The 24,317-nt window shown below is 60.3% G+C and overlaps 1 protein-coding gene across 7 annotated transcripts in view; it reads left to right on the forward strand.

Moving 5' to 3' along the window:
- SEPTIN9 (septin 9) overlaps positions 1-21,358 on the forward strand; it is a 151,913-nt gene extending 130,555 nt beyond the window's left edge. For all 7 annotated transcript variants that reach the window (XM_075440811.1, XM_075440813.1, XM_075440810.1 and 4 more), the window contains 8 exons: positions 2,781-2,909; positions 3,663-3,744; positions 4,455-4,592; positions 12,638-12,755; positions 15,816-15,911; positions 16,780-16,876; positions 18,066-18,117; positions 19,180-21,358. In XM_075440811.1, the coding sequence (XP_075296926.1) occupies positions 2,781-2,909; positions 3,663-3,744; positions 4,455-4,592; positions 12,638-12,755; positions 15,816-15,911; positions 16,780-16,876; positions 18,066-18,117; positions 19,180-19,315 (848 nt within the window). In that variant the 3' untranslated portion in view covers positions 19,316-21,358. The remainder of the gene's footprint in view (positions 1-2,780; positions 2,910-3,662; positions 3,745-4,454; positions 4,593-12,637; positions 12,756-15,815; positions 15,912-16,779; positions 16,877-18,065; positions 18,118-19,179) is intronic.
- Positions 21,359-24,317: the final 2,959 nt, after the last annotated feature.

Genomic DNA, 24,317 nt, shown 5'->3' on the forward strand with positions numbered 1-24,317 from the left:
GCAGTTCTTGCAAGGTTTGTTTAACAAGCCCAGCTGTTTGGTGGCAGCGGAGCAGCACTCCTGGGCCAGAGGGATGGGACCACTGATCCCGAGAGTCCGCAAGCGAGATCGTGCGAGCTGAGCCCCCGTCTCCCTGCCAGAAGAGGCACCCGTCCCTCTGCAAGCGCGGCAGCTCCTCAGCGCTCTGCTCTGCAGCTGCGCAGGGATGGACGTTCAGGAGCGTGGTGTGACAGCCCGTGCTGCAGCGCGGCTGGAAAACATCGTCCTTCGCGTGGCCCGCTCGGGGCTGGCTGGCTGCAGGCTGGGGAATTCGTGGCAGCGTAAACAAGTCGAGCTCTGGCCCTCGCAGAAGCCCTGGGGAGGGGTGCGAGGGGAGCAGCACCTCGGGGGTGCCCTTCGGGGAGGGGAGGCTCTGTGGAGGCTGGGGGGCGGCCGCCAGCCCTCGTCCTGCCACGGTTCTCCAGGAGATGGTCAGGCTTTGGGGGCTTGTCTGGCTCCTTCGTTCCCATCCAGCCTCAGCTGCGAGTCGTGGCGCTGGAATCGTTGCGGTCCCTGTTTTACAGGTGGGGAGATGTGAGGAGGGAGGTGGCTTCTGCCCGGGAGGTGGGCGCTGAGCACCGCGGCTGTGGAGCGGCTGTGCCCCAGCGACTGTGCCCACGCCGTGTCCTCATGGCGGGGCCTGCTGAGAATCCTCCGTCCTGTGTACCGGGGTCCCCAGTTCACAAGGGCTTTCGCCAGCCTGACCGGAGCTCCGAGAGGAGGCTTCAGGCCGAGGTCAGCTCAGCCCCGCGTTGTCTGAGGCCGTGGAGATGAGGAAAAAAGTCTGCGCTGAAGAAAAACCCCAAACCACATCTTGTGCGTTCAGGTGTTGGTGCAGAGCAGCTGGAGGGAGGGGAGGTCTGGCTGGGCGCAGCGAGGCTCGGCCGCGCTTCCCTCGCCCGATTTCAGCTCGGGGAAAGGCGCTGGGCTGCAAAGCAGGGGAGGTGGGAGCGGGTGCGCCCTGCGCTCGGCCGGCGGGACCCCGGGGCGCAGCCGCATCCGTCGCGCGGCGGGGCTGGCCTGTGGCTGCGGCTCAGAGAGCCGCGTCGCGTCCCTCGCCTCTGGTCCCTTTCCAGGCAGCCTGGCTCCGGCGGCTCGGACAGGCACGGCTGCCAGGAGCTCTGGCAGCGTGTCGCCCGCTTTCCCCCTCTCCCCACGCGCTCCCTGTAAGGATGGGCAGTGCGAGGAGAGCTTCGCTTTGGGTCCCTGCATTCACAGCTCCAGACCTGTCTGCGCTTGGCCCCGCGTGTTTTCAGGCAGCAGAGGACCACAGAATCACAGAATCACAGAATAGTAGGGGTTGGAAGGGACCTCTGTGGGTCACCCAGTCCAACCCCCTGCCAAAGCAGGGTCACCCAGAGCAGGCTGCACAGGATCTTGTCCAGGCGGGTCTTGAATATCTCCAGAGAAGGAGACTCCACAACCTCCCTGGGCAGCCTGTTCCAGTGCTCCGTCACCCTCAGAGGGAAGAAGTTCTTCCTCATGTTCAGACCAGGAGCACCAGACCCCAGCGTGGTCCACATGCTGCTCCTACAGCCCCGCTGTGACGGTGGCTGGTGAACAGGGTTTTCCTGCACTGGGTTGCAGCATTGCAAACTCAGCGCTAAATTGCTGTTGGAGCAGGGTGCAGGGAGCGGGCTGGCCGGGGGGTGATGCCCAGTGCTGATGTGCTGGGTGACCCTACTGTTGGCTTAGCTTTGGGTGCCTTTGGTAGCCTGGATGGATCAGGGCCCTGGAAGACGTCGGTGAAACCCTTGGTGGCTTCATGCTTAGAGACACACAGCGGTGCCAGGGACGTTGCGGCAGTGGTGCCACAGTAGCTGGCTGCGGCGTGGCTCAGCGGGACGGGGCCGAATGGGCCCCGCAGCCTGCAGGAGCTCGGCGGTGATTGCATGGGGCATGGGACAGCTGCTCTGAAGCTCCCTGTGTTTTGAGGAGTTCCTCTGTTTGCTTTGCTCTGGAATAATTATTCTCCGAGCTCGTGGGACAGCTGGTCTGGAGAGCTGAGAGCTGCTGGTGTCCTTTCTGCATGGATGGACTCGGCTCTGGGATATACAGCATAAAAAGACTTCCCTGTGAAAGCTGTTTTTTCGGAAGTTGTGGAATCTGATGTGCTTCCTGGGACGTTGTTTGTGGGACTCTGATGAGCTCCTGGCCTGGACCTGCCTAAAAGCGACCTTGCAGCCAGCTGGTCCGATTGCAAAGGAAGCAGCAGTGGGTACGAGGTTTGGAGGGCTGCTGCTGCTGGTAGTGCTGCCCGGCTGAGGGCTCGCCAAGCTGCTCCAAAGTCTTCCCTGTGGAGCTGGACAGGGGAGGCCGCAGGAGGGTAAGGGCACAGATGTATTTGGATGCTCCTTCCTGGGGTTCCCTGGTCCCAGTGCCCTTCTTCAGGACTGCTGAGCGTCACCGCAGCCCTTAAAGCGTCCCTGACGGCGTCTGCCTGTCCTCAGGGTTCCTGTGATTTCGGCTGGGTGCAAGGAACCGGCTCTTGCCCTGCTCGCTCCCAACAAGCTGGCTGCTTTGGAGCCAGGGAAGGTGCTTGCTGCCCGCAACACCCTCCTGCCCGGGATGGGCTCGAGCTCCTTGTGCCGGGGGGGCTGCGGGGGCACAGCTGCACCTCTTTCCTCCCTCCGGCAGTTCTGGAGCAGGCTGAGTCCGTCAGCATCCCCATCCCCTGGCCCCTGAAAAAACAGCCCAGAAACGAGTGAGTGCTGACTGTGGTTTATCCTGCTGTTTTCCAGGTCAGAGCGGCTTGGGGAAATCTACGTTAATCAACACCCTCTTCAAATCCAAAATCAGCCGGAAATCTGTACAGCCGACTTCTGAAGAGCGGATCCCCAAGACCATTGAAATCAAATCCATCACTCACGGTGAGGCTCTGCGGATCCCACCTGGAGCTTTGGCTTTTGGTCCTGCTCTGCCTGGTGTCTCCCGGGGCTTGCGGGGGTTGCAGACCTCGCTAAACCTTCACTGGTGTCTGCCTGAAGAGTTTTTTGCCATCCAGAGATGCTTACAGGGCTGAGAATCACAGAATCACAGAATGTTCGGGGTTGGCAGGGCCCTCTGTGGGTCACCCAGCCCAACCCCCTGCCCAAGCAGGGTCACCCAGAGCAGGCTGCACAGCACCGCGGCCAGGCGGGGCTGGAATATCTCCAGAGAAGGAGACTCCACAGCCTCCCTGGGCAGCCTGGGCCAGGGCTCCGGCACCCTCAGAGGGAAGAAGTTCTTCCTCGGGTTCAGCTGGAACTTCCCAGGCTTCAGTTTGTGCCCGTTGCCCCTTGTCCTGTCACTGGGCACCACTGAAAAGAGTCTGGCCCCATCCTCCAGATGATAGAAATACAGATGATAGAAAACATCTATTTTTTCTTTATCCACCAGCATTGACTTAATTGTGATGGAAGGGAACAAGCAAGGTGGCCGTGGGGGGTGGCAGTTCAGGGCAAGTGTGGTGCTGCATCCCTTTGGAGGGCTGATGTGTGCCTGTCAGAAGCTGTGAAGGTGCCTTTCTGCCCTGGGGGCAGCTCTCCAGCTGATTTTGGGAGGGTGGGCTTGGCCAGAGCACCCATTGACACTTGCCTCACGCACTGGCTTTCCTCACACACCCGCTCTCCTCTCTGTTGCAGAGATTGAAGAGAAGGGGGTTCGCATGAAGCTGACGGTCATCGACACCCCGGGCTTTGGAGACCACATCAACAACGAGAACTGGTGAGCTGGGGACTGGTGCAGAGGGAAGGCGGCCGAGCCCAGGGCATCCTGACCCGGCGCTGGTGCCGAGGGCTAGAGCCTGGTCCTGTGCCGCCCGCGCTCCCTGGGGAGCAGGGCAGAGGGTTGTTGTGGGTGTCAGCGCGGTGCCGCGCTCCCCGGGGCTGACCCCGGACCCTGTGAGAGCCCACAAACATCCTGCTGTTCCCGGGCATGAGACAACCTTTGTTCGCGGCCGGGAGCAGCTGCGTGCCGGCGTGGCCGCTCCCCGGGCCTCGCTCATGTGGCTTCGACGGCCGAGCTCTGCCCTTGCTCCTGTGCCGTGACACCGTGCCAGGAGCCGAGCGATGCTCCCAGTCCTGCCCCGCTCAGCAGCTGGGTCCCGGGGGAGAGGAGGGAGGACTTTTTAGGCACTCGCTTGTCTAAACCAGCTGGTGGATCCCCTCCTGCTGCCGTGTGCCAGGCTGCCAAGCGGTAAACAGATGAGGTTTGTGATTTCCCTGCCGCCCGCAGTTGCTGCATGACTGGGAGCTGACAGGAACTCAGACATTCCCCGTGTGTGTTTTGTTTTGTTTGCTGCTTCTGTGGGATTCTGTAAGATGCTGAGCATCGCTGGCTCAGCGGGCTCTGCTTCCCGCAGGCCGGGTGGGAGGTTCAGGGTGGTGCAGATCCCTCGCAGAAACCCACCGCGCCGTGTTCCTCTCTTTCTGCAGCTGGCAGCCCATCATGAAGTTCATCAACGACCAGTACGAGAAGTACCTGCAGGAGGAGATCAACATTAACCGGAAGAAGCGGATCCCCGACACGCGGGTGCACTGCTGTATATACTTCATCCCAGCCACTGGCCACTCGTACGTACCCTGCCGTCCTCGCCCACACCCTCGGGGCTTCCCTCTCCCGCCTTCGGTCTCGGCACCTCAGCCGTCAGGGTCAGCCTTCAGAATCACAGCATAGTAGGGGTTGGAAGGGACCTCTGTGGGTCATCTAGTCCAACCCCCCTGCCGAAGCAGGGTCACCTACAGCAGGCTGCACAGGACCTTGTCCAGGCGGGGCTGGAATATCTCCAGAGAAGGAGACTCCACAGCCTCCCTGGGCAGCCTGTTCCAGGGCTCCGTCACCCTCAGAGGGAAGAAGGTCTTCCTCATGTTCAGACGGAACTTCCTGTGCCTCAGTTTGTGCCCATTGCCCCTTGTCCTGTCGCTGGGCACCACTGAAAAGAGCTTGGCCCCATCCTCCTGACACCCACCCTTCAGATATTTGTAGGCATTTATAAGGTCCCCTCTCAGCCTTCTCTTCTTCAGGCTGAACAAGCCCAGCTCCCTCAGCCTCTCCTCGTAGGGGAGATGCTCCAGTCCCCTCACCATCCTTGTAGCCCTCCGCTGGACTCTCTCCAGTAGCTCCTCATCTTTCTTGAAGTGGGGAGCCCAGAACTGGACAGAGTACTCCAGATGAGGCCTCACCAGGGCAGTGTAGAGGGGAAGGAGAACCTCCCTCATCCTGCTGGCCACACTCTTCTTGATGCACCCCAGGATCCCATTGGCTTTCTTGGCAGCCAGGGCACACTGCTGGCTCATGGTTAACCTGTCGTCCACCAGGACACCCAGGTCCCTCTCCGCAGAGCTGCTCTCCAGCAGGTCCGTCCCAAGCCTGTACTGGTGCATGAGGTTGTTCCTCCCCAGGTGCAGGACCCTGCACTTGCCCTTGTTGAACCTCATCAGGTTCCTCTCTGCCCAGCTTTCCAGCCTGTCCAGGTCACACTGAATGGCAGCACAGCCTTCTGGTGTATCTACCACACTTCCCAGTTTGGTGTCGTCAGCAAACTTGCTGAGGGTACATTCTAACTCTTCATCCTTGGGACCCCCCCCGCGTCTCCTGGGGACTTGAGGAGCACGAGGACAGCGTGAAGCTGTCCTTCCTAGGGCTGCAGCATCTGGAGCCCTCGCAGGAGTGCAGCAGAGCTGCTGTGCCCCAGAGAAACGTGGCGTTCCCTCTGCCCAGGGGCCATCAAAGCCTCCCGGAGGTTCGCTGCTTGCTGTGCTTGCTCGACTGGGGACGGACACCGGTCGCTGAGCTCGCAGACTGGACCCAAAGGCTTTGCAAGCAGAACATCAGGTTTCTTTGCAGTGCCCCTGCCGTGGTGAGGGGGGACGCTGGTTTTCCTCACCCTGGAAGGGCGTTTGGTGGGTTGGTTGACTCGTCCTCAAGTGGGACGCGGTTTGTTCAGCGCAGAGCTCTCCTGGCTCTGGTGCTTCTCAAGCCGCAGCATCAAGGCCCAGATCTCGCTCTATTTTTTTTTTCTTTTTTTTTTTTTCCCCAGGCACGTAGCCCACAGTGAAAATCTGGGGCGCTTAAAGTGTCTTGAAAAATGTGACTTAAAGTATCACAACATAAAACGAGACCGAAGTTTCCTTTTGGTTTGTGTCAGTTCCTTCCACTTCTGGCTCTGTCTGCGTGGGGATTTTTTTGGGTCAGTTTTCAAAAGTAAACTTAAGCTGCCAGCACTGTATTAGTGTCAGCCCTTTCCTCTTCCCCACGTAGAGATTTATTCCGATAGAAAAGACTTTGTTTTGCTTCTGTCAGTGGGTAGAACAAAAATGCGTCCTTCGCTGGAATGAAAGGACTGCGCGGGCCGGTTGCGCTGCGCTGGTGTCACCGGCCGTCGACTGGGAGCGGAGGGGCCAACGAAACGTTTATGGTTTAATGCGGTAAAGCAGAAAACGGTTCAAAGGGAGGTGACATTTTTAGGCCAGTCTAGCGTGCTAGTCCCGCTTATCTCAGCCCCGATCTGCAGACCCTGCCTCGCAGGTCGGGGTGCTGCAGCGTTAGCTACGCTCCAGCTTTTTCTCGTTGGTTTGGGGGTTTTAACTCTTAAAAGCGCGTCCGATGCTTGGACCCTGCAGGTACCTGACCCGCACAGAGGCTGCGGGGTTTGGCTGGAGGCGGCTTCCCTTCCCGGGCTGCGCGGGCGGCGGTGCGGAGCCCCCTCCCCGCGTTCCCCCCGGAGCCTCTCCAGCCCTGCGCTCTGGTTTCTCTCACCCGCCGGCTAACAGCGATTGCGTGGAAGCTCAGCTGCTTTTTTTTCTTTCTCTCCACCAAACATATGTTTCCAATATCTGAGCGAGCGCCGTGGTTGGCGGCCGTTGTTGCTGAGCCCTGCGCTGATCCTGCTTCCCCGTAGCCTGATAGCCCGGCTGGGGCGGGCGCTCGCTCCCCGGCCGTGGCTCGGGGCTGCGCTTCCCTGCCCGGTGTCAGAGCCGGGTCTGGCTCCCGCGTCCCCTCCTGCCCTGGGAGAGAAGCTGAGGAATGAGTCAAGGGGGACAAACCCCACCGGGAGGGAGAAGTCAGCAGGAAATTTTGCTTCTCGGAGCTTGAGCAGGCATTGGGTCTCCTCTCTGCTCGCTCGTGAAACCCAAGTTACGTTTGTCATCATCACGGACGAGCTTTCCCCAGTGCTGTCCACGGACACGAGTGGGTGGCATGGCCACCTCTCCTGCTGGGTGGAGCAGCCGTGGCAGCACTGGTAGCTGAGGGTCACGCTCATTTTGGAGGACGAGGGTTTGGGAGGCCATGTCATGGGGTTGTCGCACGAGGCGGAGTGCAGGTTTGTGCCCCCACCGAGGCAGTGGTCCCTTGCAGAAGGGTGTGGGAAGGGCGTCGAGGTCCTCGCTGCGGTGCCTCTGGCTTCTCCGGGAGGGGATAAGGAGCACGGCTGGCCGGGGCAGTGGCTCCTAGGGCTGCAGGGACCTGCACTAGGACACCTGCACCCAGCTGCGGACCCCCACCATGCCCACGTGGCACCGTCCGTGTGCTGCCCGTGCCGCTTGCTGTCCCGGGATGCTTGGTGCCTTCTGAAGCCTGAAGAAGAGAAGGCTGAGAGGGGACCTTATAAATGCCTACAAATATCTGCAGGGTGGGTGTCAGGAGGATGGGGCCAAGCTCTTTTCAGTGGTGCCCAGTGACAGGACAAGGGGCAATGGGCACAAACTGAGACGCAGGAAGTTCCGTCTGAACATGAGGAAGACCTTCTTCCCTCTGAGGGTGACGGAGCACTGGAACAGGCTGCCCAGGGAGGTTGTGGAGTCTCCTTCTCTGGAGATATTCCAGCCCCGCCTGGACAAGATCCTGTGCAGCCTGCTGTAGGTGACCCTGCTTCGGCAGGGGGGTTGGACTAGATGACCCACAGAGGTCCCTTCCAACCCCTACTATTCTGTGATTCTGTGATTCTGTCCCGGGACAGTGCTTGCACAGGGCTCGTTTGCCTTGGGCAGCTGCTCCGTGGCGCAGCCAAAGCGGTGGTGACTCCTGTCCGTCTGTCCCTCCCTGCTCACGGGGATGGGCACAGCACAGGGCTCTGCATCCCTTCCCTGCACGTGGGTGCTGCAGGCAGCGGGGCTGGGCCTGGCAGGTCTTTGGGTGAGAGCTTGCCTTTTCCTTAAATAAAAAGGAGAAACGGGAGGAAAAGAAAAAGGCAGAGTTAACCAGGTGCACAGATTCAGAGGCTGGAGCAGAGGGTGGCTCCCATCTGGGCAGCTCAAGGGTTAATCAGTGGAGAAGTTTCCGCTGCTGTCTGCCTTTGCCGTGGGTTCAGGGCAGGCTTTGCAACCCATCTGGTTCGCACACACCCTGTCCTTCTTGTAACACTCCCGTAAAACCATGTTTGCAAAGGCGAAGCAGCGCGCTGGCAGGGGCTTCTGGCTGCAGCCGTGCGAGCCCGGCTTCGCCACCCAATAAATGTCTCAGCTCCGACCCCTGCGAAGCACCGCTCGGCTCTGAGACACCACCCGCTGCTGCTTTCCCCGTGGCCGCCCCTCCTGGGTGCCCGCCGGGTCCCTCGAGCAGGCTGCCGGGTGCTGGTGGTGGGGCTGGGGGCTGCCGGGGGCTCGCTGCGGTTTGCTTAATGCACGGCTCAAATTCTTGCCGCTGGTTTGATCTGGGGCACAACAAAAAGGAAATAGCTCTGATTCCTGTAATGGCATTTCAAGGGAACCAGCAGGAATGAGCCTCTGCTTAGATCCTGTCCCTGCATGGTGGCTGCGGGCGATGCAGAAACGACGGGTGCCCAGCTGCGATAGCGTGTGCCCAGCCGCTCCGCGTTCCCCAGCCCCATAGCAGGAGGGGGTGGGGGAGCAAGCAGTGGTGCCTGGGGTGGGCTGGACCCCCTCCTGCAGCTCCTGCTCCAGCCTGTCTGCTCCGCTTAGAGCTCCTCCACCCGTCCCAGCAGAGCCCGACGCGTGTGTGTCTCTGGTTGGGTGTCAGTCGTATCGGGGACCACAGGGAAGGGGAGGGAAGCAGATGCTTTGCGTTCTTGAGCTCTGCCCTCTCTTTTGTCCTCTGCTTGGAGCAGACCACACGCACCTGAAATGAAGAAATTCGCTTCCTCTTGCTGTCTGGCAGCTTTGTATGTATAAGGATTTCACTGCTAATCCTCACCAGGTGCTGGCATCGGTGTTTTGTGCAGGTGAAGCCCAGTGCTGCCGTGCCTGTGGCTTGTCACGGGGTGGTGGTGGTCAAACAGCAGAACTCATCCCTGCAGACACCAGCAGAAGTCCCTGCTGTCCTGGGCTGTGCCTCGCAGCACGAGTTTAGGAGGGATTAGGTCTGGGCTTGCCGCATCGTGACCTTGGCCGTGTCTGCCTGGGTCTGGACAGGGCTATGAGTGCAAATCAGACTCTTCGTGCTTGTGGTCGCCTTAAGCCGTGTATTTTCCTTTGGTGCCTTCCTGTGAATGTGACGTCTAGCGACAGGTCTTGTTCTGAGTGAAAAGAACAACTTTCTTCTAAATGCTTAAGGTTTTCTGGGGCTGCTCAGCAGGAATTGGTGGAATATCTAGAAACTTGCAAACTACCCTAAAAAAATGCAGTTTGTGCTTCTGGGGAGTCGCTCGGTTCCCGTGCTGTTCTCCAGGACGGTGCAGGGAGGTGACCTCCGTGGACGAGGCACCTGCGGAAGCCACCGGAGCAGAAGGTCGGGTCAAAGGTGCCTTGGGCTCTGCTGGCTTGGGTGCAGACGGGTGTGGGACACGGTGGCTGCGCCGGTGTGGGTGCTGGTGGGCGTGGGCAGGGCTGTGGGCTGGCGCTGGCTCCCGCGCTCAGGCTCACTGCCGGCATCCTCCGGGTATCGGTGAGGGCTCTCTGACGGGGCTCTCGCGTGTCGGTCGAGCTGAAATTCGAAAGCCTGGCTGATTGTGAATTCAGCCGCGTCGGTAACATATGCAGCCCAGTCTTTGCTCTGAAAGAAAAGCTGATGAAAGAGGGAGGAACACAGTCTCGGTGGGGAAGAGGCTTTTGGAGGGGAAAAATTGTTTGAAAAATAGCAGAGAGGGGAGGGGAAAGAAGTCTGCTGGGAAAGGAGCGAAACTGTGTTGCTTCCTTGGAGGTCTGGGAAATACATTATGCAGAGCTCCAAACAATGTTTGCCAGCAGCAAGTCTGCTTAGCTGTGTCCATGGGGCTTTCCTTGTGGTTTTTTTCTTTTTTTTTTTTTTTAATAGCCAAACTCTTTCTTTCCTGGGGCCCAGGGTGATCTGTGACTCCCGAGTTTGTGTTAGGAACTCGTTTGTCCGCACGCTAACGATGTGCTCTGGTCTGTGCGTGCCGTTAGTGTGCGGGGAGAAGGTCCACCTGGCACGGTCCAGCCTGATCCCTGGGAGAGGAGAGGGTTTGACCAGGGAAGGGCTTGGCTGGGTCACTGGTGCTGGCTGCGCCGGAGCAGCCTCACGCACCAGCAGGAGCCGAGCAGGTCTCTTTGGGGCTGGATGTCCCCCCTGGGGTGGCCTCAAAGCTGGAACCTGGCAGGGGTGGCCTCCCGAGATGGGGACCCTGCCTGGCGACTGCCGAGGAGCAGGGTCAGCCCCTTCCCCTTTGCACTCGCGTGGCTCTTGCTGGGTTTGCAGGAGCCGTGCTGGGTCTGCGGGGGTCCCTGAGCCCTGCGTAGGGCCCGAGGAGATCGTGGTGGGGTTTGGCTTGAGTGCATTGGCCCTAGGTGCTCTCTTGGCCGTGTTCTCCCTGAGCGCTCCGCTCTGCTCCGTGCTCCCGCGCGCAGGGCTCGTGCCGCGTGCCTGCTTGCACCTGGGCGTTTTCAGTCACCGTCCCATTTATTTTAACCATAAAATCATTAAGGTTGGGAGACACCTCTAAGATCCTCAAGTCCAACCGTCAACCCAACACCACCATGCCTGCTAGTTTCTTCCCTGTTGCCGTGGGTCTCCTGTTTGTGGCACGGGGCTGCTCTGCACTCGGAGAGGTCCCATTCTTGGCCCGAGCTCTGCCACTGAAGCCTGCAGCTCCTCCGAAAGGTGACCTCACCTCTCTGCCTGTTTCACCGAAGGTGAGCTGGGTCGTGTCCTGCTGGCACGTGCCACCACTGGAGGTCAGGAGGATGTACGAGCAGTAGGGATGTCCCTTTGCTTCTGGGGCTCTGGTGTTGACCTTCCTGCCCCTTCCCTGTGTGCTTCCAGCACGCTGGGCTCGTTTCAAACAGGCTCGTTAACACATAAGCACCCCGAAGGTGCTCCTGTACCCTGGTCTCCCCTGGGACCTCCAGGTTTCCTTTTTCAAGGCAACATCTGCTCGACTGTCCTGCACGGGCATCTGTCCCCATCAGAGCCACTGAGGAGGACCTGCAGCAAGTGGAGGTGTCCCAAGGAGGCCTTTCCTCTGGCTGCCTTGGGAACCCCCAGCAGTACAGACACCTTCTGGGGGGACTGAGGAGCGAGGGGGGGTCACGGCCAGGCGCCCTCATCTCTGTCTGCAGCTGGACCGCAGCCTCGGGCGCGGAGCAGCGTGGCCCCGGGGTCGTGCTGTCAGCAGGAGCGTTGGCAGGGAGGGGTTTCCCGAGGGGCCGATCCTTGGGGTTGTGCAGTCTCTGTAGCTTTCCTCTGCGGAGACTTTTCTCGTAGAGGTTTTCTGACGTTTTTGCCCTCTGGAACAAGCAGCATCTCCGCTGTGCTGTGTGAGCCCCTGGAGAAGCAGCAGAGCCTTTTTTAAGGTTTGAAAGGTGGTTGTAGTGAGGGGGGGTTGGTCTCTTCTCCCAGGTCACCAGTGATAGGACGAGAGGCAACGCCTCAAGTTGTGTCAGGGCAGGTTTAGGTTGGATATTGGGAAAAATGTCTGTACTGACAGAGTGGCCAGGCACTGGACCAGGCTGCCCAGGGCAGTGGGGGAGTCCCCATCCCTGGAGGGGTTCAAAAAATGTGGTGATGTGGCACTTTGGGACATGGTTTAGCAGGCGTGGGGGTGGTGGGTTGAGGGTTGGACTTGATGATCTTAGAGATCTTTTTCAGCCTTAACGATTGTATGATTAATGCTGACTGATGGATGCAAGATGTGATCCCGGCTTGTGCACGACAGCGAGCTGGTGCTGAGCGCAGGAGGGAGAGCGAGCAGGAATAGTCTCCTGTGGCCATTGCCACGTCGTGCTGTCCCTGAACGGTGGGTGACAGCTTGGGTAGTGCTGGAGGAGGTTTCACACCTCCTGGGTCTCTCCTCGCCTTGATTTGTGCATCGTGGACGAGCTGCCCCGCAGCCGGCATCGCCCATGCGCTCGTCCCGGCTTCGCCAAGGGCAGGTGTAGCTCTGGGCAAGGTCTTGCAGCCCGCGGTGGCCGAGCACCCACGGTGAGATCAATGCCCTCCCCCACTTCACGGGGCTGTGCCAGCGTTCGCAGGCGGTCGTGGGGTGCTTTGAAAGGGCAACGTTTGAAGTGTTGGCCTGCAAACCACCTCCGAGACGGCCACGTGCTGTCGTGCTTGTAAGGAAACGTCTTTATTTGTCCTCTCTGAAAGGAAGCGATTCCCCCTCCGTGCCTGCGCTCTGAGCGCGCCCTCTCTGCCGGGGGCTTGCAGCAGCCCCCCGCCTCGCCAGCGGTGTGCAAGTCCCTTCTTCTCCCGTGTTTTTCAGGCTCCGACCGCTGGACATCGAGTTCATGAAACGCCTGAGCAAAGTGGTCAACATCGTCCCCGTGATTGCAAAAGCCGACACGTTAACGCTGGAGGAGAGGGACTACTTCAAGCGAAGGGTGAGGGCTGGCGGCTCCTACGCTCCCACCTCCTGCCCCCCATCCCCTCCTGCCCCTTTCCCCCTCCCCGCTCCCCTCGCCGTCCCCCGGCAGGGCCGGGAAGCCGAGCGCCTGGCCGGGAGCCCAGCGCATTCCTCCGGCCGCGGCTCCGCGCGATCCCACGTGGCCGGAGGAAGGGCCCGCGCTCCAGCCAGCTCCGTGTGTTTCTCTTGGATCTTTGTCAGCGCAGGAGAAGTTTGGAGCTCTCAGCCTCGGGGCCCGTTTCTCCTGCTCCTGTTGTCATTTTCAGGCTGGTTTCTGTTATTTTGGGAGGTAGATGGTGCTGCACGTAGAAGCTGGAAAACCCATCCTGTGCAGCATCGTGCACTGATACAGGAACCGGGCAAAAAAACCAGTGGGTTTGCTGAGCTGGGCAAGCTTTACTGGGGAAGCAAGGCATGAAACTCCCTTGGTCAGGAGCCGGCGGTGGGGAGCCGCGGAGGGGCTGTCTGAAGGCAGAGCGAGGTGTGGGCTGTGCTCCGTGCTGCTGAGGGGTGGAGATGCCCCGCTTCGGGGTCCGGTGAGGTGGCTGCGAATCCGTCCGTGTAGCCGGCGGATGGGGCTGCAGGCGTGACGGCCGCGGCCTTCCCTGCAGAGGTGAGCAGGCCACCAAGCTCCTTGGTCCGTGAGCCTGAACTGCAGCAGGGGAAGCAAAGGGAAAGGGGTCGTGCCAAAAGGGCAGCTTTAGGGGCCACCTCCACTGGGTGTGGAGAGGATGGCACGATCACAGAATCACAGAATGTTGGGGGTTGGCAGAGCCCTCTGTGGGTCCCCCAGCCCAACCCCCTGCCCAAGCAGGGTCACCCACAGCAGGCTGCACAGCACCGCGGCCAGGCGGGGCTGGAATATCTCCAGAGAAGGAGACTCCACAGCCTCCCTGGGCAGCCTGGGCCAGGGCTCCGTCACCCTCAGAGGGAAGAAGTTCTTCCTCGGGTTCAGCTGGAGCTTCCTCTGCTCCAGTTTGTGCCCGTTGCCCCTCGTCCTGTCGCTGGGCACCACTGGAAAGAGTCTGGCCCCGTCCTCCTGACCCCCACCCTGCAGATATTTAGAGGCATTTCTAAGGTCCCCTCGCAGCCTTCTCTTCTCCAGGCTGAACAAGTCCAGCTCCCTCAGCCTCTCCTCATAGGAGAGATGCTCCAGTCCCCTCCTCATCCTCGTAGCCCTCCACTGGACTCTCTCCAGTAGCTCCTCATCTCTCTTGAAGTGGGGAGCCCAGCACTGGACACAGCACTGCAGATGGGGCCTCCCCAGGGCAGAGCAGAGGGGGAGGAGACCCTCCCTCGCCCTGCTGCCCACACTCCTCCTCATACACCCCAGGATCCCATTGGCCTTCTTGGCACCCAGGGCACGCTGCTGGCTCATGGTCACCCTGTCTTCCACCAGGACACCCAGAAAGCCAGGGGCTTTTCGATGCCCGCGTGCAGAAGAGGATGAGCCCTTCCCACACCAGTGTCCTCCCAGTTCTTGATGAGCGGGGTCAGGCGCTGAGATACCCAGTCTGGTTTTGGGGGCTGAATCCAAACTCTGCAAGTGGTTCCCTTTGCAGTGAGCCAGAGGGTGGCTGGAAATGGAGCCGAGAGGTGCTCCAGGCTGGCCTTGGCCGGCGCGTCAGCCTGTTTGCACGGAGGTCTGCGAGGAGCTGGGGTGGGAGGGTGGGGGTGCGAGTCCACGGTGCCACATCTGCTCTCTGCAGTGGCTTTGGCAGATGCTGGCTCTGTTCGGAGGTCACGAGCGCAGGTAGCGGGGTGCCTGCGGGTGTCTGACCCGCTCTGGGATTGCAAAGTCAGCCTGGGACTGGAAACGTCACCTGGGTGCTCTTGGGTGCTGCTTCCATCCCGGTGTAATGAAAGACCATGGGGAGACCACCTGGCTTGCCTGCTCTGCACCAGCTCAGCGCAGGATGAGCTCGCTATCTCTAATTACATTCCTGGTTGTAACCAGACCCCCAGATCCTTCCAGATGGAGGGAGAACGCGTAGCCGCGTTGACGTGTTTGCGGTGCTCCTTCTGCTCACGGCTCCAGATCTGCTGGTGCGAGCGAGCGGGCAGGGAACCAGGCCTGCTGGGCGTGGGCTGGGACCTTTTCCCTTTGCTCCAGCGTGCCCGTGTGCGTGCTGCCAAAAGGCAGAGCCCCGTCTGCGACTGGGGGGTCGCTGGTTCGGAGGGGTTTGGGGGTTTGGGTCGGGGTGGGCAGGCGACGGCGAAGCCCCAGGCTGGCTGCAGGCAGCCCAGGCTGATGCCAGCACTTCATGGAGTTAGCTGAAAGGACACCAGCGCCCTGTGGAGTTGGATTTCTTGGGTGTTCCCCTAAAAATAGTGGGTGGGTTTGGCTTGGGGGGGTGGGGGGCTGGCTGGGGGGTTTCTCTGGGCTGGATCCACGTCCGTTGCCAGCCTGCAACGCAGGGGAGTTTGTTGTCGTGGGAAGCGATGGGAGCGGGCGCGCAGGCTGGGTGTGGTTTTGCAGCTTTGTTGGAGAAGGCTGATCCTCCGTGCTCCCCGCGAGCTGAGCCTCCACCCAGGAAGCAGATTTTGGGTCTCCTGGCCTCGCACAGAGGCAGTGTCCTTGGAGACCACTCTTCCAGGCTCTCTGTGTCGCTGTGCCCTCGGGTCAGGTGCGGCTGTGACTCCTTTTCCACGGAGCAGAAGGAAACACCGGAAAGCAGCTGAACGTTGGGTTACGTGCCTGGCAGCTGCATTCCCCACCGCTTGATGCAGCTTGTATTGTCTTTTTCAATCCCAAAGCAACGCCCAGCTCGTATAACTTCATCTCCCTCTCAGCCTGAACCGTGTCTTGGCACCAGGTTCTTGCTGAGATTCCAGGGCAAGCGCTTGGTAGGTGTGTAGCAGTTAAACCCAGGTCTCTCTCCCCAAGGTGGGCAGTGTTTAGGATGGAAAGGGGAGATGTTGCTGCTGGGCGTTGTTCACGAGAGCCTCGTGGGTCAGCTGGGAGCTGCCATCGTGGTGGGAGTGCAGCTCCTCTGCCCGTGTCTCCTTCATGCGTTCCTCTGCTCTTCTCTCCTAGATAATGGCTGATCTTCTTGCCAACGGGATCGATGTGTATCCTCAGAAGGAGTTTGATGAAGACTCTGAAGATCGGCTAGTGAATGAGAAATTCAGGGTTAGTGCTGGTGTGTTGGGTGAGTCCTCCAGCTCTGGGTGCTGGTGGACTCTTGGGGATCTCTTGTGAACTGCCTCTTGTTTTCTTTCCAAAGCCACTGTGCCCCTGTCCAGGGGCTCTGCCCAGGACCAAGGATCCTGCCAGAGCTCAGAGCAGGGACAGAAAGCGGGTGAGGAAGGTACCTGGGAAAGGCATCCTTTCCCATCCATGTCACTGCTCCGTCCCCCAGCCCCGTTCCTCGAAGGGGCCCTCAGCAACCAGCGGGCAGGGAGGTCCCATGGCCCCTTGCCCTGTCCCGGGGGCAGGGAGTGCTGGTGCTGCCCGTCCCTGGCAGGGCAGCAGCCTTCCCGGCGCCGGGAGGGAGTCTGTCCGTAGGCTGCTCTGCTTTCGTAGCTGTCGATTCCATGCTGTAGCAAGCAGCTAATGATTTTTTGGCTCAGTAAAGTGGATTGGACAAAGTCAAGACAGAAGTCTTCCAGGGACTCTGAAGTACGAAGCCACCACTTTGGATCAGGCAGTGACTGTGCTGCAGGTTGCCCGATGCTGGGGGCGATTCCCAGGGAAGCATCATGATACCTTTACCCTGGCTGTGTGCTGGCACCTGCTAATGAGGTGCTGGCCTAGACTGGTTTTGGGCTGGTTTCAGACTGGGTTTGGACTGGGCACGTGTGCGTGAGATGCTGCTGCCCAGGTCCTGGGCTGCCCGCAGTCGCCGGCAGGCAGTGCTGCTCGGGAGCGTCGGCGTCAGACCAGCTCATCCCGTGAAACTCTCTCCTGAAAACAGCTTGGCGCAGGTCTTTGCTCGCCAGCTTGGTTTCCTGACCGGTTTTCAGGAGGAAAATGTAATGTTTTTTCCCTCTTTCCTCAGGAAATGATCCCATTTGCGGTGGTGGGCAGTGACCAGGAGTACCAGGTTAATGGAAGAAGAATCCTTGGAAGGAAGACCAAGTGGGGCACCATTGAAGGTACCTTGTCAACGTTTCCCTGAGCCCTTGAAAGGGCTCCCTCTTGAGCCCTTCTCCCTGCCCTGACAGAAGGTGATGAGGTCCAAAACCAGCAGCAGAAGTCGAGGTGTACGTAGTGCTTCCCCGCCCCTCCGAAGAAAACCACTTTCCCGGTGTTTGGGGCCTGAAGACACCTCGGCCAATGCTCCTGCGCCGAGTTCCTGGGCCTTTGTGCGGCTCGGGGGGCTGCGGAGTGCCGGAGGGGACACTGCTGGGTTCCTTGTGGCCTGGCTGCTGCTGGTGGCACAGTTCAACGCCTGCTGGCTGGATTGGAGGGCGCACGAGGGCAGTGCCGATGTCTGTGTGTCCCGAGCCCAGGTTAGAGCCTTTCCCCTGACATCCGTAGGTCTCTGCACCTTCCACGATGCGTTTGGCCGGTGCCCTTGTGGGATCTCTTCCTTCTTCCATCTTCATCGCATCAGCATCTTTTTTTTTTATCCCCCGTTTAAGATCGTGGTTTAAAGGCTAGAGGAAGGCTCCTGGCTCCTGCGCATCTGCAGATTTCCTTGTCCCTGAGAGCCAACTGGCATGTCTCCCGTGCCACCCGTCTTGTCTTCCTCCCCTTCATTTCATAGATTTCTCTCATTTATGAGCCTTTTTGGTAGGAATGCTTGTTGAGGCGTGGCCTAACAAAGATTCCAGGAAAATCAGTGTATTTTGGAGCTCTGCTGCCCTCTTGTGCTCTGTCCTTGGAAGCTCTGAGGGTGATGGGGCCCCTGAAACCACTCACCTTCTGCATGTGGCATCTGCCTTCAGCGTGAGGAGAGCCCAGGACCCGGCTGTGGCCACGGGCAGCCTCTGCAGAACGGTGTTATTTGTTGTCTTGCCATTTCTGCGTTATCTTCAAGCAGCTGGGACGCTGCTGGGAGCTCCCTCGTTTGGTGGGAGACGGCGGGAAGGAACTGGGAATGCTCAGGCAGACCTTGCTAGCCAGTTGGTCATGCTGAGCTGGGGCAGATACCTGGGTAAATCACTGGCCTCAGAGGAGCAGAGAGGACTCTTCAGTCCTGCACCCTGTAGCCCCTGGGGGTAAGTCCGCCTCTCAGCCCTCCACACGCTGGCGAAGCCCCGTAGATCCCTCCTTGCCCTGCGCGGTTGCCGTCTTCATGCCGTGGGTGCTCGCTGATGGGCTTCTCTCTCTTCCTACCAGTGGAGAACACGACACACTGTGAGTTCGCCTACCTGCGGGACCTCCTCATCAGGTCGGTGGGACTGTGCCCTCTCCCTGTGTCCTTCGGTCACCAGGTGGCATCCAAAGAAAGGGGAGAGCCCAGCCCAGCTTGAAGCAGCTGCTGTTTTGCTCTGCTCCTCCATTCATCCCTCCCTGCATCCTTTCCTCCCTGCATCCCTCTATCCCTCCCTCCATCCCTCCCTGCATCCCTGCATCCCTCCCTCCATCCCTCCCTCCATCCCTCCCTCCATCCCTCCCTCCATCCCTCCCTGCATCCCTCCATCCCTCCCTCCATCCCTCCCTGCATCCCTCCATCCCTCCCTCGATCCCTCCCTGCATCCCTCCATCCCTCCCTGCATCCCTCCCTCCCTCCCCTCCCAGCCCGCTGCAACGCTGCAGCCCCTCTGCGAGGGTGGCCCCACTCAGCAGGACATGGCGTCAGGGGGCTTTTCTCGGCCACGGCGCTGAGTGAAGGGAGGAGAGGAGCTGTGGATGGGCCAGGACAGGTCCTGAGCTTCCCGGCAGCGTGGCTCCAGCTCGCCTGCAAGCAGCCGGGAAACCTTTTGGCCTTCGTGATGCTTCAGCAGCGCTGGGTCCTCCCCCTAGCCCTGAAACATCGTCCTCCGGCGTCCCAGCGTCAGGGCCGTTGGGGAGGGTGGGCGACCGCCGGTCCCTCGATGGAGGTGTCCCTGCCGCGGGGCAGTGGGAGGCTGAGCCCCCGGCGCCTGCTGGAGGGGGCACTGGGCTCCTCCAAAATTCGGCAGCGAGATAAACTCTGCAGACGCGCGCTGCTGCCGGCAGAGAGTTGTGTGGGGCTACGAACCCTGATCCCTGCGGGTCGGGGTCTTCCCGGGTGGGCGTTACGCAGCCGGGGCTCCCGCGGGCTGTGGGTGCCACTGGAGGCTTCTGGTCTCGGCCGCCAGTAGCTGCCTTTGCTTCCCTCCCGTGCCCTCAAGATGTCCTTAACCAGTAAAGCAGGAGGGGACACTGGGGCTGGCGGGGGGTCGGAGAGCGGAGGGTGAGGGGTGCGCGGGCTGGGCTGGCCGAGCCGGCGCCCGGCGAGGTGCCATCGCCCCGTCTCCCTCTCCCGCAGGACGCACATGCAGAACATCAAGGATATTACCAGCAACATCCACTTCGAAGCCTACAGGGTCAAGCGGCTGAACGAGGGCCAGAGCTCGCTGGCCAACGGCGTGGCCGACAAGGAGCTGGTGGCCAACGAAATGTAACCGTCTCGCTCCGCAGCCAGGACCTTGCTCGCTCACGCTCGCTGTTTCTCCCCTCTTGCCCCTTTATTTTTATATAAATCCTCTGCCACTGTCCCTCTCCCCGCCCCCCAGCCCCCTGCCCCCGTTAACTGACCAAATAACCAGACGCTGGCGCGCGGAGCGGGGCGGCCGCTCGTCCCCACGCGCTCTGTGGCTCGAGTTCTCCCCTCAGCCCCGGGTCCAGCGTCCCTGGGCCGGGGACCGTCCCCGCGCAGAGGCCGGGCTCTCGCTGGCCCCCGGCGCTGTTGCGACAGCCGAGCTCGGGGGAGCGGACGGCGGGGTCGGGGTGCCCCCGGGAGCCCGGCCTGCCCCTCCGGGCAGGGACACTGCTCCGTCCGTTGAAGGCGAGGGTTTCTGCGGGCGAACGTGGCCTTCGGAAGCAAGGTACGGTGGTGTGGAGAGAGCGAGACGGTGCCATGCTCGCCCCCCGCCGCCTCCTCCGAGCCCTCCGCAGCCCCCCGGGACCCGCCGACCCCCAACCCAACCCCTCTACCCTGCCTACATGCAATAAACTGGGAGTTTTTAGGTGTCACCTCGCCTGTCACCGAGCCCCGGCCAGGCAGAGCCGCCTGCTTTGGGAGAAGTGCCTTGTCAGACTGTTACCTTGCAATAGTGTGGGAGAGGGAGGGGAGGGGGGGCTTGCCTTGTCTGCGGGAGAGGGGAGGGGGGGCTTGCCCTGTCTGTCTCTGCAGCCTGCGAAGGGCCTGCGACGCTTTGTAGAGACTCCTTTTCCCTCTCCCTCGGGCCGTCGGTGTGGCCGATGTCCTGGGATCACTTGTATATTTATTTTTCATCCAGCCGGGTGGGGGTTTTTCTGCTGAGAGCTCCGAGCGTGCTTGTCTAGAGGGGGCTGAGAGCGGAACGTCTCTGCGAAGCGGTGGCGGGGGGCTGTCCTGTCTGACCTGTGCCATCCTCGGGCTCTTCCCTGCGTCAGACGAGGCTGTTGGGTATTTTTTTAATGATTTTTTTTATTTCTTTCCATCCCCTGCGTGACGTGCGTACATGTAACGCACTCCTCTTTTGCTAGCCCTTGCGCAAGGGGACAGCGCGGGCGCAGCCGTGGGGAGCGCCGGGGCAGGGTCTGCCCCACGGCCCCCCCGCTCCTCTTCCAGCGAGCCCCCCGCTCAACGAGACCCTGCGAGGGGGTCGGTGAAACAACGCCGTGACGCCAGGCTGGGTGGTCCTGGAGCAGAGCTCGGCAGTCCGGCCCCCCACCCCCCGCTTGCCTTCCTGGTGTCCGCTCCCGTCACTCTCCGTGTCCTCTCAAAGGGATAAAAGTGTCTGAAAATCACCCTTTTTTGGGGGGTCGCGTCCCAAACCGGCCGTGTGCCCCATCCCCCGGCGCTGGCAGGCGCCTGCGGAGCCCACCCCGTGGTCTCCATGGGGGCAGGGACCAGGGAAGGAGGAGGGTGCTCTCGCCGGGGTGGGGGTGCCCAGCTGACGTAGCCCAGCGGGGGGTTTGCGGGGGGTCCCCACCCCACGCGTGTCCCGTCCCCCCCGGCAGCCGAAGGGCTGCGTGCGGGGGGTGCATCCGAGGAGAAGCCGCTCTCCCCCTTCCCTCGTGTCCCCCCCTCCCCGCCACAGCACGACGGAGCTGCTGGGAACTATCAACTTGCTGACTTGCTATTTTTTAGCAAAAACAAAACCAAAAAAGGTGCATTAACTGAAAAAGTATATATATTGCAAGCGTTTGAGAAAGACTGTGAACGGGGAGAAAAAAAAAAAATCTCTTGTGCGAGGCACTTCTGCAAATGTCATCTTAAACTTTTTTTTTCCCTCTAGTTGATATCTCAAGCTGGGCCAAGCAAGACGCGCCGCTTTCTCCTTTGTAACCTGATTTTTTTGGAAGAAAAAAAAATAATACAATAAAAAAATACGTCATCCGGATCTATTAAAATGGCCTTTTGGGGGTTATAAGCATTATGATAAATTTAGTCCATTTTTGTATAAATAATAGTGTTTAATATGTATTTCCCAAAATAAATGTTTCAAATGCAATTAGAAGGAGGCTTGTTCGGAAATGTCTGTCCCCAGGCGCCGTGTGATGGCTGCTGCGTGGAGCCCGTGGGTGGCGGGAGAGCCCAGCACGGAGCTGCCGTGCTCTGCCCGCTCTGAGGGGAGCGTGTTCGTCATGGGGACCCCCTGCGCTCCTCCCGCCTCGGGTCTGTGCCGCCGGCACTCCCAGAATCACAGAATCCCAGCATGGCAGGGGTTGGAGGGGACCTCTGTGGGTCCCCCAGTCCAACCCCCTGCCCAAGCAGGGTCACCCAGAGCAGGCTGCACAGCACCGCGGCCAGGTGGGGCTGGAATATCTCCAGAGAAGGAGACTCCACAGCCTCCCTGGGCAGCCTGGGCCAGGGCTCCGGCACCCTCAGAGGGAAGAAGTTCTTCCTCGGGTTCAGCTGGAGCTTCCTCTGCTTCAGTTTGTGCCCGTTGCCCCTTGTCCTGTCGCTGGGCACCACTGGAAAGAGTCTGGCCCCGTCCTCCTGACCCCCACCCTGCAGATATTTAGAGGCATTTCTAAGGTCCCCTCTCAGCCTTCTCTTCTCCAGGCTGAACAAGCCCAGCTCCCTCAGCCTCTCCTCGTAGCAGAGATGTTCCAGTCCCCTCCTCATCCTCGTAGCCCTCCGCTGGACTCTATCCAGTATCTCACTCTGCGAGGCGCTGGAGCTGCTGGTGCTGAGCACCAGGGGACTGCGGCCGCGCGGCCTCCGTGTCCTTGCAGACCCCAAGGGACGCTGCTGGGTCCCCTCCCTCCGCTTTCGCGGTGAAGCCATGTCCACTGCAGCCGCTGGTGTTCTTAGGAAGAAGTGCGTTACACCTGGTCCAAGGGCCAGCAGCAGCTCGCGTGTCACAGACGCGGCTTTGCCTCCGCGGGCAGATGGTCTTCAAAACCTTCCGTGACTGCAGGGTTGCCCTTGGGATGCCCTTGGCAGTTGGCTTGGCTTTGAGGACTCCCCTTCCTGAAACCCATGTTCTTCCCTGGTGTGGCAGAGAAGGCAGCGTCCTGTCTGGTGCTTTAATCTGTATTTTATATGTCTGTTCCATTCTTCCCCTCAAGCCACTTGAAGCTCCGAGCTGTCTGGACACGGTCCTGGTCAGCTGGCTCGCAGTGGCCCTGCTTGAGCAGGGGGGTGGGCCAGCTGCCCCCCAGAGACCCTTTCCAGCCTCAGCCCCTCTGCGATTCTGTGGGTCTGGAAGTGTAAAAACAGAATCAACGGGACAGCAGTCAGGTTGGGTTGGGTTCCTGTGGGTGTGCAGAGCACAGGAGAGGCTCACGTCCATTTTTCTTCTGCTTTTCTGCTGGCACCTGGGTTTCAGAGCGGTGAACCAGCTTGTCTCATACGGCATCCGGTGAGGCGTGCAGGGAAGTTTGTTGATGGGTCCCCCTTTGCCCCAGTGCCAAACCCATCCCTAGCAATGCCTGCTTTTTTCTATGCTGTACTGCGGTTTCGTGGTGGCTTTAGCTCGGACGCTTCTCCCCCCGACAGCTCTTCTCTACCCAATGAGTCTGCTGGGAAGAAGCGACGCGATCGAGGTGTTCTTGCCGTGGGTACACGGAGCGAGACCCAGAGCAAAAGCCGCTCGGGGCGGGGGGGGGCTGGGGTGGGGGTCAACGTGAGGTTGTGGTGATTACAAGCACGGACCATGGGCTTTGCTTCTGGACACATCTGCAGCAGCTTTTCCCCCTACAGCGGGGTTTTTCCTTCTGCTGGTGTCTGGCTTTAGCAGCTTTCCTCAGTGCCATCCCGTGGAGGGAGATGGGGCAGAGGATGCTCCGGGGCCCTCCCGGCAGACGCTCTCCTGGTGCCAGATTGAGAAACGGTTTGAGGCAGGGTCCTGCACCTGGGGAGGAACAACCCCAGGCACCAGTACAGGCTTGGGGTGGACCTGCTGGAGAGCAGCTCTGCGGAGAGGGGCCTGGGTGTCCTGGTGGACGACAGGGTGACCATGAGCCAGCAGCGTGCCCTGGCTGCCAAGAAGGCCAATGGAATCCTGGGGTGCATCAAGAAGAGTGTGGCCAGCAGGACGAGGGAGGTTCTCCTTCCCCTCTACACTGCCCTGGTGAGGCCTCATCTGCAGTGCTGTGTCCAGTTCTGGGCTCCCCAGTTCAAGAAAGATGAAGAGCTACTGGAGAGAGTCCAGCGGAGGGCTGCGAGGATGATGAGGGGACTGGAACATCTCCCCTACGAGGAGAGGCTGAGGGAGCTGGGCTTGTTCAGCCTGGAGAAGAGAAGGCTGCGAGGCGACCTAATAAATGCTTATAAATATCTGCAGGGTGGGGGTCAGGAGGATGGGGTCAAGCTCTTTTCAGTGGTGCCCAGTGACAGGACAAGGGGCAACGGGCACAAACTGAAGCAGAGGAAGTTCCGTCTGAACATGAGGAAGAACTTCTTCCCTCTGAGGGTGACGGAGCACTGGAACAGGCTGCCCAGGGAGGCTGTGGAGTCTCCTTCTCTGGAGATATTCAAGACCCACCTGGACAAGGTCCTCTACAACCTACTGTAGGTGACCCTGCTTCGGCAGGAGGGTTGGACTAGATGACCCACAGAGGTCCCTTCCAACCCCTACTATTCTGTGATTCTGTGATTCTGAGGGGAGGGCAGGCAGAATTCCCGAGCTCAGCAATGAAGGGCGGCTTTTGTTTAGCCCAGAGGAGGAGCTCGCCGGGTCAGAGGTCCGTTCATGGGAACGGCGCGGGGAATGGCTTCCAGATGTTACCGAGCTCCAGAGAGGTGGGGCGGGCGAAGGGAGAGCCGCAGCGCCAGATGCTGCCTGGAGCAGGGGTTTGTCTGGTGCTATGGGAAAATCCCAGCTGGGGGAAGGGGTTGCCTTTGCAAAATTCACCCCCTTCTCCCCAGAGCCTTGGCCGAAGGGCAGGAGCATCCCAGGAGCGGGGCGGATGGGTTTGGGCAAAGGAGGAGGCATTTAAGGGGCTGCTCCCCTCGCCTGCACCCTCCCG

This window comes from Opisthocomus hoazin, chromosome 21 (genome assembly GCF_030867145.1).
Source record: "Opisthocomus hoazin isolate bOpiHoa1 chromosome 21, bOpiHoa1.hap1, whole genome shotgun sequence".
Lineage (NCBI taxonomy): Eukaryota > Metazoa > Chordata > Aves > Opisthocomiformes > Opisthocomidae > Opisthocomus > Opisthocomus hoazin.